The sequence below is a fragment of the Arvicanthis niloticus genome, chromosome 3, assembly GCF_011762505.2.
Source record: "Arvicanthis niloticus isolate mArvNil1 chromosome 3, mArvNil1.pat.X, whole genome shotgun sequence".
Taxonomy (NCBI): Eukaryota; Metazoa; Chordata; class Mammalia; order Rodentia; family Muridae; genus Arvicanthis; species Arvicanthis niloticus.
In genome coordinates this window covers 119,677,205-119,696,225 of record NC_047660.1, presented here as the reverse complement: position 1 = coordinate 119,696,225, position 19,021 = coordinate 119,677,205, and the positions used below count along the sequence as shown (strand labels likewise).

The following is a 19,021-nucleotide window of genomic DNA, read 5'->3' as shown; positions in this document are numbered from 1 at the left end:
AACAACAAACACAAACAAGCCCACAATACTAAGTCGAAGGTCAATTATCAATTTTGGTGCCTACTAGACTCTAAGTTCCTTGACAAATTTTGGTTATTTCTCTTTTCTGAAGACTAGCAAGTCCCCAAATAGTTTTGCCACCAAATTCCAGAATAAATGAATTTGAGCAGTACCTACCCACTTTTAAAAAGTACTGATGAGGCTAAGCACAGCAGCCCATGTCTGTGGTTCTGGCACTGGGGAACCTAAAGAATGAGAATCATGAATTTGAGGCCAGCCTGAGCTACATACATGAGACTTCATCCCATTAAGAACAGCCTGCACTACATAAAGAATTTGAGGATAGCCTGGCTTTGTTAGTGTTTGTTTGTTTGTTTACTTTGTTTTGTTTTTTTGAGATGGATCTCATTTACCTCGGACTGGCCTCAAACTTGCTATGAAGTCAAGGATCAACTTGGACTCCTAAACTTCAGGCTTCCACTTCCCAAGCAAGGAGCAGAATGATCAACATGCACCACCATGACCAGACTGGTGTCTGTTTTGTTGTTGTTGCTATTACTCCTTGAGTGTCACCGTACTCATACAAGGGGTGGGGCAGGTGAATGTGGAAGTCAGTTCTCTCTTTCCATCAATGTGGGTCCTGGAGATCTAACTCAGGATGTCAGGATTGGCAAGCATCAGTACCAACTAAGCTATCTCACGAGCTCTAATATTTATTTCAGAGACAGCATCTATCAAATAGGAACAAAAATAACCAGTCAAGACAGGGATGTAGCTCAGTTAGTAGGATCCTTACCTAAGTACGCACAAAGTCCTCGGTTCAATCCTCCTGTCTCAGCCTCCCCAGTCTGGGATTATAGACAAATACCATCACATCCTGGCATATCTCTAATATCTTAGCTGTGTCTTATAAAAATAACTTTCTAAAAGGTGCTGACGCTCTCTGGATTAGAATACTAGCTTTAATGACGAAAAACTCAGAGGGGGGTGGGAATTCCCAAAAATTTGTTTTATCTTAAAGACAAGAATCTCTAAAACTTGAAAACACCACAGCTTCCTGATTTGCAGTGGGACTCCGAGCTAACTTTTTAAGATTCATTTTTAGCTTATGTGTGAATGTGCTTGTCTGTGTGTGGATATGTGCACTTATAAGTGCCGGTGCTTACAGTCCAAAAGGGAGTGGAGAATTCCCTGTTAAAGTTACATGGCAGTTGGGACTCTTCTGACTGGAATGGTGGGAACCGAACTCGGATGCTCTCTGCAAGGCTCTCTTAACAGCTTGGGTATCTCTCCAGCTCCGACTGAGCTAACTTTTAGTTTTGGTCAGTTCTCCCCGTCAGTGGAATAAATAAAATACTATCCAACATGATCAACGAACTAGACAAAACAAACAGTAGTGTGGACAGTTTCAAGACAGTAACTAAACACTGGGAGATGAACCAGTCTCCTCCTGACAGGGCCATCTCCTGTTTTCCCCTGCAGAGAGAGTAGCTCGCGAGCCCGAACTCCCGAAGGTCTCCCGATCATCTTGCTTAAGCTCCATCAGACCAAAAACTAAGGCTAGTAACTCTCACCTGCCGGTTCTCCCTGGTTCCGGAGATGGCGGGGCAAGAGGTGGTACCCAGTCAAGGACAAGAGGAGAATGACTTGTCTGACCTAAAGGATGCAGTTCTGCCAAGAAAGAAAACACCACTCGAAGCACTTCAACTTTCCCACTTAAACGCGTCCTCACCTTTCCTCTGGAGCTCACCAAGCTGTTCCGCTTACTTGTCCGGGTCTCTTTGACCCCTCAAAACCCGGCCGCTAAGTCAATATGGCGGCCACGGCTAATTCCGTCAGCCCGACCTGACGGACGGAAACCCAAGAGGGACTATAAACCCAGAATCGACAACTTTCCCTCTTTGGACCTGTTCGGCAATTTCCGTCAGCCCGAGAGCGAGCCGGGAGGAAACGGAGAGGACGACTTGGACCTGCAGTTCCGCCGGAAGTAGCCGAGGCCTTGCGACTGAGCGCTTTCGTTCAACTCCGGCTCCTCAAGGGGCGTTTCCCTTAACTTTGGGATCCTTGAAGGTAGGCATTTTAAAATGCCTCTTTTATTAATTTCCTTCCAAACACAAGGAAAGGCCCGCGGACGACCTGTGGGCCGTTTAATTCACAAGTCGCAGTTTTACGTGGAGGAACGAGACTAGGAACGTACTTTGACCTTTAACCTCTAGCCGGTGCAGTGGAGGGAAACGCCTCCGTCTCTATATAAGGACTTTTCCGGCCGGCTCGGGCCCTTTTTTCCCTCAGCGCTGGCCGCGTGCTTCTGGCGCTCTAGTCCTCCTCTCTTGCTCGGCTCCCGGTTACAGCCGACTCCATGGGTTTCGGAGACCTGAAAACCCCTGCCGGCCTCCAGGTGCTCAACGATTACCTGGCGGACAAGAGCTACATTGAGGGGTGAGCCGGGGGCCCGGGGCCACGTGGCGCGGGCTCGGCGGGAGGGGAGCGTGTCGCCGGAAACTAGGGGAAGCCCAGTCAGGTCTCCCGAGGCTCGGATGCCTCTGGAGCAGGACCTCCCGGGAGGAGCTGCAAGCGCAATAATTGAAATAATGCTTGCTCTCCGTGTGGCTACGTTCAGCCGATCCTTCCGTGTCTTTTGACTAGTTAGTGAATTTAAACCCGTGGCAACCCTGGTGGGATGATGGTAGCCTCTGAGTTATCCTAAGATGATTCCTAACTTGCACAGATTCAAACATATTCTGTGCACTTTCCGATTAGAAGCAACTTAGGTTAGCCCTGTAATAGTTTACTACTAGTTTGAGGGATATGGGCTCGGTCATTTACCAGCTAGTGTTTGTGTCTTTTCTTTTAAAGGTGTGTGCACTTGTTTTTGTGTCACTGGCAGGTATGTGCCATCACAAGCAGATGTGGCAGTATTTGAAGCAGTCTCTGGGCCACCACCCGCTGACCTGTGTCATGCCCTGCGTTGGTATAATCACATCAAGTCTTACGAAAAAGAAAAGGCCAGGTAAAGGTATCTTTATGCTACCTGGATTTTTACATGAAAAAGTAGGACCTGGGTTACAGTTGCTTTAGCTTTGTTGCCCTAGTATAAGCAAAAAAAATTTTTTGTGACCTTAAAAGGCTGAGAGACTGAAGTCCTCCATTTTCTCACAGAACAGGTAGAGCATGGACAACTGCAGTTCAACTTTTTCCCACACCTCCCTGATAAATGTGCTTCGGCCTGGGGGGGTGTCCACCGCTGGGGTGTGAGGGTAGCTTGCACATTTGGTCCCTATCCATTCTTCTGAAACTACCAGCGATGGTGGAAGTTTGTGGAAGTGGATTCCAGTTCACTAAGAATGGAAGTGAGCATACTTAATGAAATCTCAAACAGATGTTCATTCTGAAAGCATAAACTGGAGTGGGTACTGACGTCTCTGTCTCCCGTGGTTGAAGAGGAAGGTTGTTTACCTGGGGTTGTGCTGAAGGTTAAATAACCAGATGAGATTGGGAGTTGCTGGGAAAGGAAGAGTGTGTTTTGCACAGAAAGGGCTTTGACACCGACCTAATGTGGTAGAATGTTTGTTTTCAAGCCTGCCGGGAGTGAAGAAATCTTTGGGCAAGTATGGCCCTACCAGTGTGGAAGACACCACAGGAAGTGGAGCTGCAGATGCTAAAGATGATGATGACATTGATCTCTTTGGATCTGACGACGAGGAGGTATGACTTCATCTTTATATGAGCATATTGATAAGGCAGTATGTCTTTACAGCGTGAATACAGATGCTGTAGCCACTGCCTGATGTGGATTCTGGCGTGGCTTTATTGTCTGCCTTTAAAAATTTATCACTGGGTACATGATGAATAAAATCAAATCACCATCTTTCGGCTGAGCTCCTGATGGATTTGCTTTTTTCTGATAAATCTGGTCGTTTCTGTGATGACCTTGTCACTATATTTAAGCAGAAGATGACCAACTTTGTGAAATGTTTTTTTTCTCTGTACAGGAAAGTGAAGAAGCAAAGAGGCTACGAGAAGAACGCCTTGCACAATATGAATCAAAGAAAGCTAAAAGTGGGTAATTTTCTGGTGGTTTATCTTCATTGTTAGTAATGACATGAGTGGTCTTGTCCAGCACTTGGCCCTAAAGTTGTTTTCCTCCAGTTAAATTGAATGGGTTAATATTTTTAAAACTTCCACAGCTACTGGTCTGCAGCTGTTCTATGGTAGCAGTTGTAGCATTCCTCTGTGGGAAAGAAACTGTTTCACAATTTAATGCCTCTTTCTTAGCCACATAGAAAGAGGAATATGCGTGACAGACACAAGGTGAATTGTGTATGTTTTTGGGAAGAAGATGGCCTGTTTTGAAACAAATTGAGATTTGACTTATGGTGTTTAGGTGTAATGCATTTCTTAATCTTTTTTAGAGCCTGCAGTTGTTGCAAAGTCTTCCATCTTACTAGACGTGAAGCCTTGGGACGATGAGACAGACATGACAAAACTAGAGGAGTGTGTCCGAAGCATTCAAGCAGACGGCTTGGTGTGGGGCTCCTGTAAGTGTTTTGGGGTTTGTGTGTTTTCAATGTTTTCCCATCAGTAAGAATTTCCTAACTCATTTACCTCTTGACATTCTTTTTTAGCTAAATTGGTTCCAGTGGGATATGGGATTAAAAAGCTTCAGATACAGTGTGTGGTTGAAGATGATAAGGTCGGGACAGATATGCTGGAGGAGCAGATCACTGCTTTCGAGGACTACGTGCAGTCCATGGACGTGGCTGCTTTCAACAAGATTTAAGGCATCCTCGAGTCAGTGCCCTTGAATAAAAGCTGGAAAGATACCCTTGGCTCTTCATTTTGCTATGAAAAGTGGTTTGGTTTTGTTTTGAAGGAAAGGATTCAGTGGCTATGTAACTTATTTGTGGTGAAAACTTGGGCTGGAAAGATAAATAGCTCAGCATTTCAAACCACTCAGGCCAAGGTTGATGGCCAGACCAACCTGAAGTTGTCTTCACTGAAGTAGCCAATACTGTGTCATGTCATAGATATAATTAAAAAGGAAATAAAACACTGATGTGTTACTAAAGATTTAGCAGTTACAGTATAATTTTGTGCCCATTAGTGATAGAATTCTGTGGCTGTTAGCCATACATAATACTGTTGGAGCTTGGGCCACTAGGATGACTCTTATGGCCACTGAGGGTGCTTATCGTTTGGTTCAGTCCCTAGAGCCTAGGTTGCAAGTTGAGTGAAACTCTGGAAGGAAGGTGCTTCTGACCACCACATGTGTACCACCTGTACATGAAATGTTTTTGGAAATATAATCTGAAGTTAGCTCTGTCCTGAGAGGAACAGTGTAGGTTCATAATGTGGTTAAGTGTGGAGTTTTTTTTTCCTTTGAATCTGGAGCTAGAGCTGCAGGAAAGTTCTGAGATAGGCAGTATGCTAAAAGCTACTCTGGAAACTTGTGGAGACTATACTGCTCCAGAAGTACACCATAGGATACATTACAGCAGTGTCAGCTTTGTATACATAGAATATCTAAATATATTTACCATGATTTTTACAGCTTGGGCATTTCATCTTTAAAGCTTTATTGTGTTTTGTGAGAGGTGGTGATGGTGTATACTTTTAATCTCAGCATTCAGGAGGTAGAAGCCTGCAGACCTTAGAGTTCGAGGCCGACCTGCCTACAAGAGAGTCCTGGATAGTCTATACAAAGAGACCTTGTCTTAAAAACAAAGCTTTCTGTATTTTATAGATAGGAATCTAGAAGATTAACCCAGTTACTTCAGGCTCTCAGTACTCTTGCTCAGTCTGGTTGAGTACCATCCGTGAGAGAAGGTTTACATTGTAAATACGTATTTAATCAGATACATATGCTCAATAAAACATGTTTTATTGAGAATGTACTTCAACAGACTCAGCCTAACATAGTGAAGATTTTTTTTTTTCAGCTATGTTAGGATCATGAGGGCCAGCAGAGGGCAGTGTCAGAAGCATGAGGGCTGCGGTGGAACGGTGAGAGCCTGCTGAAGAGCATGTCAGAACCATGAGAGCCAGCAGAGAAAGGGCCCTGTCAGAACCATGAGGGCCAGCAGAGAAAGGGCCCTGTCAGAACCATGAGAGCCAGCAGAGAAAGGGCCCTGTCAGAACCATGAGGGCCAGCAGAGAAAGGGCCCTGTCAGAACCATGAGGGCCAGCAGAGAAAGGGCCCTGTCAGAACCATGAGGGCCAGCAGAGAAAGGGCCCTGTCAGAACCATGAGGGCCAGCAGAGAAAGGGCCCTGTCAGAACCATGAGGGCCAGCAGAGAAAGGGCCCTGTCAGAACCCTGAGGGCCAGCAGAGAAAGGGCCCTGTCAGAACCATGAGAGCCTGCTGGGGGTCCTGACAGAAGCATGAGAGCCAGCAGAGAAAGGGCCCTGTCAGAACCGTGAGAGCCAGCAGAGAAAGGGCCCTGTCAGAACCATGAGAGCCAGCAGAGAAAGGGCCCTGTCAGAACCATGAGAGCCAGCAGAGAAAGGGCCCTGTCAGAACCATGAGAGCCAGCAGAGAAAGGGCCCTGTCAGAACCATGAGAGCCAGCAGAGAAAGGGCCCTGTCAGAACCATGAGGGCCAGCAGAGAAAGGGCCCTGTCAGAACCATGAGGGCCAGCAGAGAAAGGGCCCTGTCAGAACCATGAGGGCCAGCAGAGAAAGGGCCCTGTCAGAACCATGAGGGCCAGCAGAGAAAGGGCCCTGTCAGAACCATGAGGGCCAGCAGAGAAAGGGCCCTGTCAGAACCATGAGGGCCAGCAGAGAAAGGGCCCTGTCAGAACCATGAGGGCCAGCAGAGAAAGGGCCCTGTCAGAACCATGAGGGCCAGCAGAGAAAGGGCCCTGTCAGAACCATGAGAGCCAGCAGAGAAAGGGCCCTGTCAGAACCATGAGTGCCTGCAAAGAAAGCCCTGTCAGAACCATGAGAGCCAGCAGAGAAAGGGCCCTGTCAGAACCATGAGAGCCAGCAGAGAAAGGGCCCTGTCAGAACCATGAGGGCCAGCAGAGAAAGGGCCCTGTCAGAACCATGAGGGCCAGCAGAGAAAGGGCCCTGTCAGAACCATGAGGGCCAGCAGAGAAAGGGCCCTGTCAGAACCATGAGGGCCAGCAGAGAAAGGGCCCTGTCAGAACCATGAGGGCCAGCAGAGAAAGGGCCCTGTCAGAACCATGAGGGCCAGCAGAGAAAGGGCCCTGTCAGAACCATGAGAGCCTGCTGGGGGTCCTGACAGAAGCATGAGAGCCAGCAGAGAAAGGGCCCTGTCAGAACCGTGAGAGCCAGCAGAGAAAGGGCCCTGTCAGAACCATGAGAGCCAGCAGAGAAAGCCCTGTCAGAACCATGAGAGCCAGCAGAGAAAGGGCCCTGTCAGAACCATGAGAGCCAGCAGAGAAAGGGCCCTGTCAGAACCATGAGAGCCAGCAGAGAAAGGGCCCTGTCAGAACCATGAGAGCCAGCAGAGAAAGGGCCCTGTCAGAACCATGAGAGCCAGCAGAGAAAGGGCCCTGTCAGAACCATGAGAGCCAGCAGAGAAAGGGCCCTGTCAGAACCATGAGAGCCAGCAGAGAAAGGGCCCTGTCAGAACCATGAGTGCCTGCAAAGAAAGCCCTGTCAGAACCATGAGAGCCAGCAGAGAAAGGGCCCTGTCAGAACCATGAGAGCCAGCAGAGAAAGGGCCCTGTCAGAACCATGAGGGCCAGCAGAGAAAGGGCCCTGTCAGAACCATGAGGGCCAGCAGAGAAAGGGCCCTGTCAGAACCATGAGGGCCAGCAGAGAAAGGGCCCTGTCAGAACCATGAGGGCCAGCAGAGAAAGGGCCCTGTCAGAACCATGAGGGCCAGCAGAGAAAGGGCCCTGTCAGAACCATGAGGGCCAGCAGAGAAAGGGCCCTGTCAGAACCATGAGGGCCAGCAGAGAAAGGGCCCTGTCAGAACCATGAGGGCCAGCAGAGAAAGGGCCCTGTCAGAACCATGAGGGCCAGCAGAGAAAGGGCCCTGTCAGAACCATGAGGGCCAGCAGAGAAAGGGCCCTGTCAGAACCATGAGTGCCTGCAAAGAAAGCCCTGTCAGAACCATGAGAGCCAGCAGAGAAAGGGCCCTGTCAGAACCATGAGAGCCAGCAGAGAAAGGGCCCTGTCAGAACCATGAGGGCCAGCAGAGAAAGGGCCCTGTCAGAACCATGAGGGCCAGCAGAGAAAGGGCCCTGTCAGAACCATGAGGGCCAGCAGAGAAAGGGCCCTGTCAGAACCATGAGAGCCAGCAGAGAAAGGGCCCTGTCAGAACCATGAGCGCCTGCTGGGGGTCCTGACAGAAGCATGAGAGCCAGCAGAGAAAGGGCCCTGTCAGAACCGTGAGAGCCAGCAGAGAAAGGGCCCTGTCAGAACCATGAGTGCCTGCAAAGAAAGCCCTGTCAGAACCATGAGAGCCAGCAGAGAAAGGGCCCTGTCAGAACCATGAGAGCCAGCAGAGAAAGGGCCCTGTCAGAACCATGAGAGCCAGCAGAGAAAGGGCCCTGTCAGAACCATGAGAGCCAGCAGAGAAAGGGCCCTGTCAGAACCATGAGAGCCAGCAGAGAAAGGGCCCTGTCAGAACCATGAGAGCCAACAGAGAAAGGGCCCTGTCAGAACCATGAGAGCCAGCAGAGAAAGGGCCCTGTCAGAACCATGAGAGCCTGCAAAGAAAGCCCTGTCAGAACCATGAGAGCCAGCAGAGAAAGGGCCCTGTCAGAACCATGAGGGCCAGCAGAGAAAGGGCCCTGTCAGAACCATGAGAGCCAGCAGAGAAAGGGCCCTGTCAGAACCATGAGAGCCAGCAGAGAAAGGGCCCTGTCAGAACCATGAGAGCCAGCAGAGAAAGGGCCCTGTCAGAACCATGAGGGCCAGCAGAGAAAGGGCCCTGTCAGAACCATGAGGGCCAGCAGAGAAAGGGCCCTGTCAGAACCATGAGAGCCAGCAGAGGGCAGCACTTGGTATTCTAGGGCTCCATAGTGCTTGGGGATTCTGTAGAACACTGACAAAAGTACATTTTATTCATGTTATACTGGTGTTCCTGTAAATGAACAGAAGATAGAATTATGCTGGCAATGCATGCTCCCTGAGGAGCATCTATACCATCTGGGAATATGTTTATAGTAATCTACACACTTGTACTTAGGCAGACTTTTCCATAACCATGATGTTCTAGAGGACTAAAAACAAACAAAATGTTAGACATGTTTTATAAAGGGGCAAGAGGTCTGGCCCCTCCATTTGATTCTGAGCCAGACTAGTCTTGTTTTGACCCATACAGTGGAAGCAATGCTGTGTGTGTGCGGGACACTCATAACCTGTAAGGGAACGGTGGATGTGACTTGGGCAGAGCGCGTGCTGCTTGCAATCTGATGACCCTGGACAGGGTCGCAGAACAATTATGAGAGGAAGGACATTAAGATCTAATGATTAACTAGTCCAAGTATTGTAAGCTGAGGCCATTTGCATCGTTATCTACCTGAAGCTCCATGAATAGGAAACAGGATCAAGTCACCCCTGCCTTGTTTATATTCCAGAAACTCAGAAGTGAGCTATACTAACAGTAAATGCTGTTTTAAGCAATTTATTAAACAGTTAAAAGGAATGGAAGCTTTCAATCCATATCCAACTAATACTTTATAAATTATTAAAATTTTGAATATACATGTATTTATGCGGTTAAAATACATGTATATTCAATTTGTTTATGGAGGCTTGAGGCCAGCTTAGGCTATATAGTGAGACCCTACCCCTAACAAAAGGACTTTTTGGTTTGGGGAATTTTTTTGGGGGGGGGTGTTGTTTTTTCTGTTTTTGTTCGTTTTGTAACTGAAAAGGTGATAAGGGAGCTGGGAAGCTAGTCCAGCTTAGCCAAAGTGCATTCAAGGAAAACCTGAGTTCAGCTCCTGGAACACACGATAGAAAAAGCCTGGCATGCTGCCCTGCACTGGCAATCTCAGTGTTGAGGTGGAGCTAGGCAGATCTCTAGTGCTTGCTGGCTAGCTATTTTAGCCTTATTGGTGAGCTCTAGGCAACTGAAAGACCAGGTCTCAAAAAAAAAAAAAAAAAAAAAAAAAAAAAAAAAAAAAAAAAAAAAAAAAAAAAAAAAGTAGATGTCTCCAAGAGAAACACGGGTTTTAGTTACAGTTTTCATACATGTTCACCTACAAAACACATGAACATGCATGCACACACACACAAAATGACTGAAAAGCAAACCAAAAAGAAACCAGCCTGCTATTTTTTAATAGAGATAATTAATATAATGTGGTATACACTATAAAAATTACTTAATCTGATACATACATTGCAGTACATTAATAGACACAGGCTAAAACAGCAGGAGAAACCTTTAGGCTGTAAGTATCAGAACCGCCACCAGAGGGCAGCCAGTAAGATACATGATTTAAATTGCAAGGAAGAAATCCTACCTTTTATACCCACGCAAAAATGTAACTGAACAAAAACCATGATCAGTTTAGACCAGAACAAAACCTAATCTGAAAGGATTTGTTATGAGGCTCAAATGAAAACTTTGCACTGATTTTTTGGGAACACAATACTCATTGGGCGGTTTCTAGGAGAGACAGACTCTTGGTTTCACCGCTCCTGAATTGTTCGCTGACTGTACCAGAGCAGCTGGCTTCCCACAGTGAACGCTTTAGTACCTCGGCAACAGAGGCCCTGAAGCGAGCTTGGAACTTCTTGCTTATTAGAACGTAAAGGATGGGGTTCAAGCAGCTATTGAGGAAGGCCAAGCCAGTAGAGAGAGGGATGCCACCCTGCAGCACGTTCTGGAAAGAGCTGTTGTGATGGATACTCAGTTCCCAAATGCTGAACAGGTGAAACGGAGTCCAGCAAACCATGAAGGCAATGACCACAGACAGGATCATCCAGAGATGCTTACTGGATATCAGAATGTTTCGCTTCTTCATCTTGAAGATGAGGCACAGGTAGCAGGAGCTCATTGTCAGTAAAGGGAAGAGGTAGCCAAAGAGGAACTTCACCCAGGTCAGAACATGGTGTCTCATCAAGGTGAGCTCATGCTCCTGGAAATTGTTATAACAAATAATGTGGTTGTTGACCTCCACGGTGTCCCGGAAGTACAAGGTAGGACCTCCAAGCAGAGAAGCCAACAGCCAGACAAATAGAACAACAACCAGTGAGCTCTTTAGGGTCCGGTACCGATGAGACAAGCCAGGGTGGATCAAGTGGATGTAGCGGTCCAGGCTAATTACTGTCAAGAAGAAAACACTGGAAAACATGTTCAGTTGGGCAATGAAGGAGTTAACCTTGCAGAGCCATAGGCCAAAGGGCCAGTGGAAACTCAAGGCCACATAGGAAATGTACAGGGGCAGGAAAAGAACAAAGATAAAGTCAGCGATGGCCAGATTAAGGAACCAAAGAGTGGTAACTGTCTTTTTCCACTTGAATCCCATGAACCAAATGACAATGGCATTTCCTGGAATTCCCAGAACAAATGCTAGGGCATATAAGAGCAAGGAGATCCAGTGGACAAGTCCCAAGTACTCCTTCTCCTCCATTTCAGACTCCGGGGAGTAATATTCTAAGGCATAGGAATAGTTGTCCAATTCTTCAAATAACATTTCCTTTGAGACTTCCATGATGATCTCTCAGGGGAAGAATAAGGAAATCTGTAAAAGCAAATTTTAAAGGAAAAAGAAAAGCTCAAGAATTACGCTTGGTGAGTAAGGAACATAAATTCAGAAGTACTACATTTTATGGCTTTTGGGGAAGGGTTTGTGTTTATACTACAGATGTCCAAGTCCCAGGTCCACAGATTATACTCACTCAAAGCTTTTGAGTGCTCGTTTGTGATTCAGTAATTGTTCAGTGAAGAATGGTCTGCTCTACCAGTCACGCCCCCCTGTCCTTACTACTTATGGTCCATGACGGTGCAATAAAAGAACCCTGACATTCAGCAAGCGTTTATTAGGCTCCTGGTATGCGTTCTTTTACATCAGATGCAAAGGGAAACAGATTGATACTTGCACAGTGGTGAGTTCCAGATTTGTGATCGTAGCCCTGGCTTCTTAAGTTCTAGCTTGAGAACAACTACTTCCTGGATCCTTCTTTTTCCAAGACATGAGTAGGCACTGGAGATTTTGACCAACGCTTTTAGGCCCATAATGTACCTTTTTTTTTAGGTGCTGTTGGGAATTAAGTTAGGGGCCTTGACAATGCCAAGCATATTCTTACTCTAATAGCCCTAAGGATGATGGGAATGCTAATCCAGCATTCAGTTATAGCCATGTAGATAAATGGCTTTTCATTTAGAAGCCACCTTTACTTTTGTTGTATTTTTTGACTTTGAGTTTCTGTGTTTGTCTTTATTCTACTTTATTCTACTTGGGATAGCCTATCACTAAGTAGGGCTTGTAGACGGCTTGTTTCTCACTCTATAGTCTAGGCTGCCTTACACCTCACAGCAATCCCCTTGCTTCAGCCTTCCAAATTGTCTGACAAATTTTGTCTGACAAAAATTAATTAGTTTTACACTGGATCAAATTTCTGTGTTAAGTGTTCAATCTCAGGTTTTTATGGGGGTGTTGGTTTGTTTGCTTGGATACCTTAGAGGCTGGTCTTCAACTCACTATGTAGCCTAGGCTGACTTCAAAAGCAGCAATCCTCTTATCTCAGCATCCTTAGTGGTGGGATTAGGGGCATGCTCCATCAGGTCTGGCTTCTGTAGATCCAGGGATGGACCCTGGAGCCTTGTGAATGTTAGGCAAGTGCCCTTCCTATCTTCTCCTTCCTCTCCAGTCCTTCCCTCTTCTTCTCCTTCTTGTTCCTTCCTAAGCTGTGTTTGTGTTTTGCCAGGCTTCCTTCATCCTGAAGATCCTTCTTTCTCACCTCACATGTTAGCAACCAGTCATTACTAAATGAGACTCTCTCTCTCTCTCTCTCTCTCTCTCTCTCTCTCTCTCTCTCTCTCTCTGTCCCTCTCTCTCAAATGTTAGATTCTAGCAGACAAAGATGTAGTTAAAAAAAAAATAACTGTAAATTACATTTTCTTAGTGTGTTTGTCTGCATGCCACGGCATGAATACAGAGGTCACATGACAACTTTGAGGAGGAGGAGATCTCTCCTTCCACCATGTGAGTCCCAGGGATCAAACTCAATTCACCAGGCTTGGCAGTAGATTGCTTTACCTGCTGAGCCATCTTAATGAACCTTTTCAGGGTTGTTTTTGGCTTTTTTTTGTTGTTGTTGTTAAGTAAAAAAATTAACTTTAACAAAATTACATATTGTGTTAAACGATGGTGAGGACTGTAGGAGCCAAGGGAGGGGGACACAGGAGGGGCTGGAAGTGGTGGTAATGTTCTTTGTGTTTATTTGGTTTAGTTTTTGTTTGTTTTATTTTGTTTTGTTTATTTTTTGTTTTTACAAGATAGGGTTTCTTTATGTAACAGTCCTGGCTATACTGGAACTCAATTTGTAAACCAGGCAGGCTGGCCTGGAACTCACAGCGATCCACCTGCCTCTGCCTCCCAAGAGCTGGTATTAAAAGTCATGCTTAAATTTTAATAATTGAGACAGGGAGGGACTGTTGAAAAATTAACTGGAGATAGAAGCAGTTCAAAGGGATGACGGCAAACACAAACACTAAGACTCTCAGCCTGTCAAGAACAAGTTGAAGGTGGGCTGGCAAGATGCCTCTTGTTTGCTAATGCACTTGCTGCCATGCCTAAGGACCTGAAATCGAATTCCAGCACCCACATGGTAGAAGGAGAGAATCTTCCAAAAGTTGTCCTTAAATCCTCAAGTGTTCCATGGTGCATGCTCTCATGTAGGTAGGTAGGTAGATAGATAGATAGATAGATAGATAGATAGATAGATAGATGTAATTAAAAAATTTTAAGGCTATGATTTTAAAAGCTGGGCAATACTAATAGAGGAAAAGGAGCTAGCAAGATACATCAGTGGGAGGATGAAGACATTGCTCAGTGGTTAAGATCACTGGCTGTTCTAAAGGATTCCAATTCCATTCTAGTACCCACATCATGGCTCTCAAGCGTGTGTACTTTTAGCCTCATGGTATCTGCTGCCCTCTTCTGGCCTCTGCGGGTACTGCATGCATGTGGTGCTGAGCTAATACTTGCAAGCAAAACAATAATGCACATAAAAAATATTTTTAAAAAACGTATTTAAAAAAAATGGATCAATGGGTAAAGGTGATTGGTGCCAAGCCTGAAGAAAGCCCTGAGTCCGAGGCCAGAACCTAGTAGTAGAAGGAGAGAAGAAAACCGATTTCTGAAATTGTCCTATATATACATGCCATACAAGCCAAATAAAATAGAAATAAAATAAAAATAAATAAAAATAGAAATAAAATAAAAATAAAAATAAATAAATAAAATAAAAATAAAATAAAAATAAATAAAATAAATAAAATAAAATAAATAAATAAATAAAATAAAAATAAATAAAATAAAAATAAAATAAAAATAAAAATAAATAAATAAAAATAAATAAATAAAAATAAAAATAAAAATAGAAATGCTTTTTTAAAAAAGAAAGAATGAAGTTCAATGAGGTCATAAGCATGACATTAGATTGTGTAGGCAGTTGAAGAATTATTTCACATATATATATGTATATATATATATATATATATATATATATATATATATATATATATGGATATTTTGCCTGCATGTGTACCATGTATGTGCCTGCAGAGGGCAAAAGGGAGCACTGGATCCCCCTGGGACTGGAGTTACATACAGCTATGAACCACCATATGAGGTGCTAGGAATCCAACCCAGGTTCTCTGGAAGAAAAGCCAGTGTTTTTAATCGCTGAGCTGTATCTGCAGCCCCACTGAGGAAGGATTTTTAAGCAAAAATTTTCTGATTTATAATACACAAAAATCCCTGTTTCTGCAATGGCAAAAGCCTACTGGTAGAAGCAAGGAAATGACAACAATGATCCTGGGTGAAGGCAGCCGGCAATTTCAGTTGTGTGCATGGGTCACGGCACGTTAGGCAGAATTATGACTTTGGCCCTGTTTGGAAGTTAGGTGTGGTGTAGGGTGATTCGATTGAGTGTCAGGTTGAGGATGGTTGTGATGATGAATCATGGCTGTCAACCTGCCCGGATCTGGAATCAGTAAACAGCTACTGCTGTGTGCTACTCTAAGGGGCTCTCTTTCCTTCCTTTTATTTATTTATTTATTTATTTTTACCAGACAGGGTCTCATTTATGTATCTTTGGCTGTCCTAGAATGCACTGTGTAGACCAGCCTGGCATCAAGCTCACAAGGTGCTGGGATTAAAGGCATGTGCCACTCTGCCTGGCATTTTCCTAATAGATTATATGAAGTGAGAGGAGCCACCTAAATGTGGGTAGCAAATCCCAGTGGCAAGCTAGATAAGAGGAGATGATATGGTGGAAGAAGGAAGTGTCACTTTTGCCTGAGTATCTTGGCTCTCTAGGGCAAGTTCATCTGCCCTGTTACTGAGGGGTATTACCATTGTTTGCTGATATTAGAACCAGCATTCTCAAGCTTCCAACATGGACAGGACCAGAGGGCTCCAGGAGTCCTCCCAGCCTTTGGTTCCAGGCTGGGTCTGTTGAGGTACTCAGGCTCCTGGTCAGAACAAGTATTGCTGATTTCTCACCCTCTCCCGCAAAAGAAAGTCATTGTTGGGTTCCTCTGACTGCACTGAGCAAACTAACCTGATAAAGTGCTTTAATATGTATTAATTCTCTTGGTTCTGTTTCTCTAGGGAGTCTCAATACATCTGTCCTTCCTCTATTTGGTCCTCTGTTCTCCTAAATAGTTTCATGCTTCCCTTTTTAAAAAAAAAAAAAAGATTTATTTTATTTTGCCTTCAAGCATAAATATGTGTGCCACATATATGCCTGGTGCCACAGATCTCCGGGAACAAGACACTTGTGAGCTGCCATATGGGTTCTTCTAGAGGATCGTCCAGTGCTCTCAGTAGCTGAGACATTTCTCTAGTCCCTCATGCCTATTTATTTTGAAACAAGGTCTCACTCTGTAGCCCTGGATGTCCTGAAACTCACTCCATAGACCAGGCTGATGTGAACTCACAAAGATCCTCCTGCCTCTGTGGTCTAAGTGCTGGGATTAAAGGCATGTGCTACCATTCCCAGCACATACATGATTTTAAACATTGTTAAAGGTGTTTTTATTGTATGTGTGTGGGTGTTTTACCTGCATGTACATGTTATGAACCATATGTGTTCCTCATGCCCTGGAGGTCAGAAGAGGGAGTTAGATTTCCTGGAACTGAAGCCACAAATGGTTGTGAGCTATCCTGTGGGTGCTGGGGACCCAGGTTGGTTTGTTTGTTTGTTTGTTTTTGTTTTGTTTTTTTTTTTTTTTTTTACAAGAGCTACAAGTGCCCTTAAATACTGAACCATCTCTCCAGCCCAGTCCCACAGACATTTTTTATCTGTTTTGTTCTTTTTTTTTTTTTTTCAAGACAGGGTTTCTCTGTATAGCCCAGGCTATCCTGGAACTTACTCTGTAGACCAGGCTGGCCTTGAACTCAGAAATCTGCCTGCCTCTGCCTCCCAAGTGCTGGGATCAAAGGTGTGTGCCACCACCGCCCATCCTGTTTTGTTCTGTTAAGACAGAATTTCTCTTTATAGCCCCTGGAACATACTTTGTAGACCAGGGCTAACCTTGAACTCACATACCTAAAATTCTTATACTATATGTACCGGTACACACCTTTAAACCCAGCACTCTGGAGGCAGAGGCAGGCAGATCTCTATGAGTTCAAGGCCAGTCCATAAAACTTAACAAGACACACACAACACACACACACACACACACCCATGTTCTAAGAAATAAAACAAAAAAACTTATGTCATACATTCCACTACGCTGAGTAATACTTATCTACACATTTTTGTTAAGTAAAAGAAAAAAAGAGAAATCATATGAAAGAAGACATAAAAATGTCCCTTAGTCTAAGTAGAGCTATATCAAGACAAATATAAACACAAATATGCGCATAGGCACATGCCTGTATTTACGCACGTATACGCATGTGTGTACTTTTTGAGAGGCGAAGGGAGGTATGAATGAGTCTCGGGGTGAATGAGGCAGTAAAAAAAGTTACACTGGGCAGGAACAGGAAAAGAAGATGGGTGGGTGGTAAGCAGATGTTAGGTCTTCAAACTCACACTTGAAGGAAATGTTATCATTTATTAAGCAGGCAGGTCAAGCGTCTAAGCTTGCGTCTTAGCTTTGCACTGAGATGTAGGTTTTCCCAATTTGGAAGAGTATAATAATGCCAAAATGAGGTTGTCAGGCCTGACTGAAAATAGGAAATAGCTACTCTTTTAGTCTAAAACCATTTGTGCTGCTGGAAGGTCAGTAAATAATTCTGACTGTAATAAAAGCTAATAAAGATATTTATAATCATAGAACATTTGACTTGACACTAAAATAGCTGCCAAGCTGCAGCACAGACAGGGATAGGGCCACTGGAATCTGTTAGAAACGTGTGGAAAATGCTTGGGACAGAGCCAAGCTGCAGAAACGGTCTTTGACAGCCGCGGTTTGGTTGCCTGAGAATGTGAAGGGGCATATTCAGGGATCCAGTTGCCGTGAGGGCCCAAGCGATCACATTCCTTGATTACATTTATTCACACACTTAAACATCTGTCCAGTTCTGGAGCAGACAGGAATTTACTGAATTAAACACCCTGGCTTCTGATCTAGTCAGGATTGAGTAGATAGTAAAGCTTGAAACTCTTTTTCTGAATAAACTATAGGGTTTTTGTCAGAAAGTCTAGTGACAAGTAGTCTATAAAACCCAGAGGCCTTCAGGGAGAGGACATCTGTTCAGAATGTGGCAGTAGACAAAGCGACAAAGCATGGTCACAGACGGAGGGAAACGTTGGCTTTAGTGGCCACATCTCAGCACTCAGGAGGATCAGGACTTCGAGAGTTTGAGGACAGCCTATGCTACCATGAGACCTTGTGTTATCTCAAAAAACAATGCTGCCTTCTAGCAGAATCGAGGGGTTGAGTTCAAGTTTTGTAACACTGAGGAACATGGGTTTTCCCAAACCATGGAAGAGATGTATTCTTAACAGACCTTGAAGGGAACGTGGACTGTAACCTACTTTGACAAGAGAAGATTCAACACTGTTGACTTTTGTGCATACTGACTGGAGAAAAAGAAGATCAACATCAGACTGTTCATTCTATTAAAACCAAGGGCCTTCAGCCAGGCATGGAAATGCATGCACGTAATCCCCGCACTCAGGAGGCAAGTGGATCTCTGTGAGTTAGATGAAGGCCAACCTGGTCTATGTAGATAAAGAGATCTAGGCCAGCCAAGGTGACATAGTTAGGCTCTACCTTTAAGAGAAAAGAAAGGAAAGAGGAGAGGAGAGGAGAGGAGAGGAGAGGAGAGGAGAGGAGAGGAGAGGAGAGGAGAGAAAAGAATAGAAAAAAAAGAAAAAGAGGGCTGGAGAGATGGCTCAGCAGTTAAGAGCACTGTCTGCTCTTCCAGAGGTCCTGAGTTCAATTCTCAGCAACCACATGGTGGCTCACAACCATCTGTAAAGGGATCCAATGCACTCTTCTGGTGTGTCTGAAGACATTGACAGTGTACTCATATATATGAAAGCAAGAAAGCAAGAAAGCAAGAAAGCAAGAAAGCAAGAAAGCAAGAAAGCAAGAAAGCAAGAAAGCAAGAAAGAAAGAAAGAAAGAAAGAAAAAAGAGAGAAAAGCAAAAAAAGGCATTTAAAACCATGGGCCTTTGAAAGAATGTGTGTCTTGCCTATGATTGAATAATAGGAAGAAACGGAAAGAGAAACAATAAACAATCTATTAACAGGACAGAAAGTTGGATGAAAGCCATAGATCCATGACCCAAGAGTCAATCATCAACAAACGTTTGTTGCCATAAAGATAAGACCTTGTTTCCTGTAATCTAGGCTGACCTCAAACTCTGAATTCCTGATCTTCCTCCACCTTCTCAGTGCTGGG

At 44.8% G+C, this 19,021-nt stretch overlaps 3 protein-coding genes and 2 non-coding genes across 8 annotated transcripts in view; 3 read left to right on the top strand and 2 right to left on the bottom strand.

Annotated features, from left to right (window-relative positions):
* Window positions 1–1,951, bottom strand: part of Ndufs1 (NADH:ubiquinone oxidoreductase core subunit S1) — a 37,329-nt gene extending 35,378 nt beyond the window's left edge. The window contains exons 1-2 of one of the 4 annotated variants that reach the window (XM_034497278.2): window positions 1,733–1,874; window positions 178–245 (exon numbers count right to left, since the gene is read on the bottom strand). The gene's annotated coding sequence lies outside the window, so the exon portion shown is untranslated. Of the gene's footprint in view, window positions 1–177; window positions 246–1,574 lie in introns of all 4 variants that reach the window. The other 3 variants (XM_034497279.2, XM_034497276.2, XM_034497277.2) reach the window with 3 other exon arrangements.
* Window positions 1,952–2,236: 285 nt separating this feature from the next.
* Eef1b2 (eukaryotic translation elongation factor 1 beta 2) lies at window positions 2,237–4,823 on the top strand. The gene is made up of 6 exons (XM_034497281.2): window positions 2,237–2,439; window positions 2,888–3,010; window positions 3,579–3,705; window positions 3,993–4,059; window positions 4,413–4,538; window positions 4,626–4,823. Exons 1-6 carry the CDS (start codon window positions 2,360–2,362, stop codon window positions 4,778–4,780), a joined length of 678 nt encoding a protein of 225 aa, XP_034353172.1. The 5' UTR covers window positions 2,237–2,359; the 3' UTR covers window positions 4,781–4,823.
* On the top strand, window positions 3,835–3,913 carry LOC117706384 (small nucleolar RNA SNORD51). Its single transcript, XR_004606494.1, has one exon. It is a non-coding gene; the product is annotated as a small nucleolar RNA SNORD51 (small nucleolar RNA).
* Window positions 4,180–4,310, top strand: LOC117706390 (small nucleolar RNA SNORA41). Its single transcript, XR_004606500.1, has one exon. It is a non-coding gene; the product is annotated as a small nucleolar RNA SNORA41 (small nucleolar RNA).
* A 5,432-nt stretch (window positions 4,824–10,255) lies between the features above and the next one.
* The window catches only part of Cmklr2 (chemerin chemokine-like receptor 2), a 29,058-nt gene continuing 20,292 nt past the window's right edge, over window positions 10,256–19,021 (bottom strand). The window contains exon 3 of the mRNA XM_034498986.2: window positions 10,256–11,671. Coding sequence (XP_034354877.1) covers window positions 10,580–11,641 — 1,062 coding nt within the window. The 5' untranslated portion in view covers window positions 11,642–11,671 and the 3' untranslated portion in view covers window positions 10,256–10,579. The remainder of the gene's footprint in view (window positions 11,672–19,021) is intronic.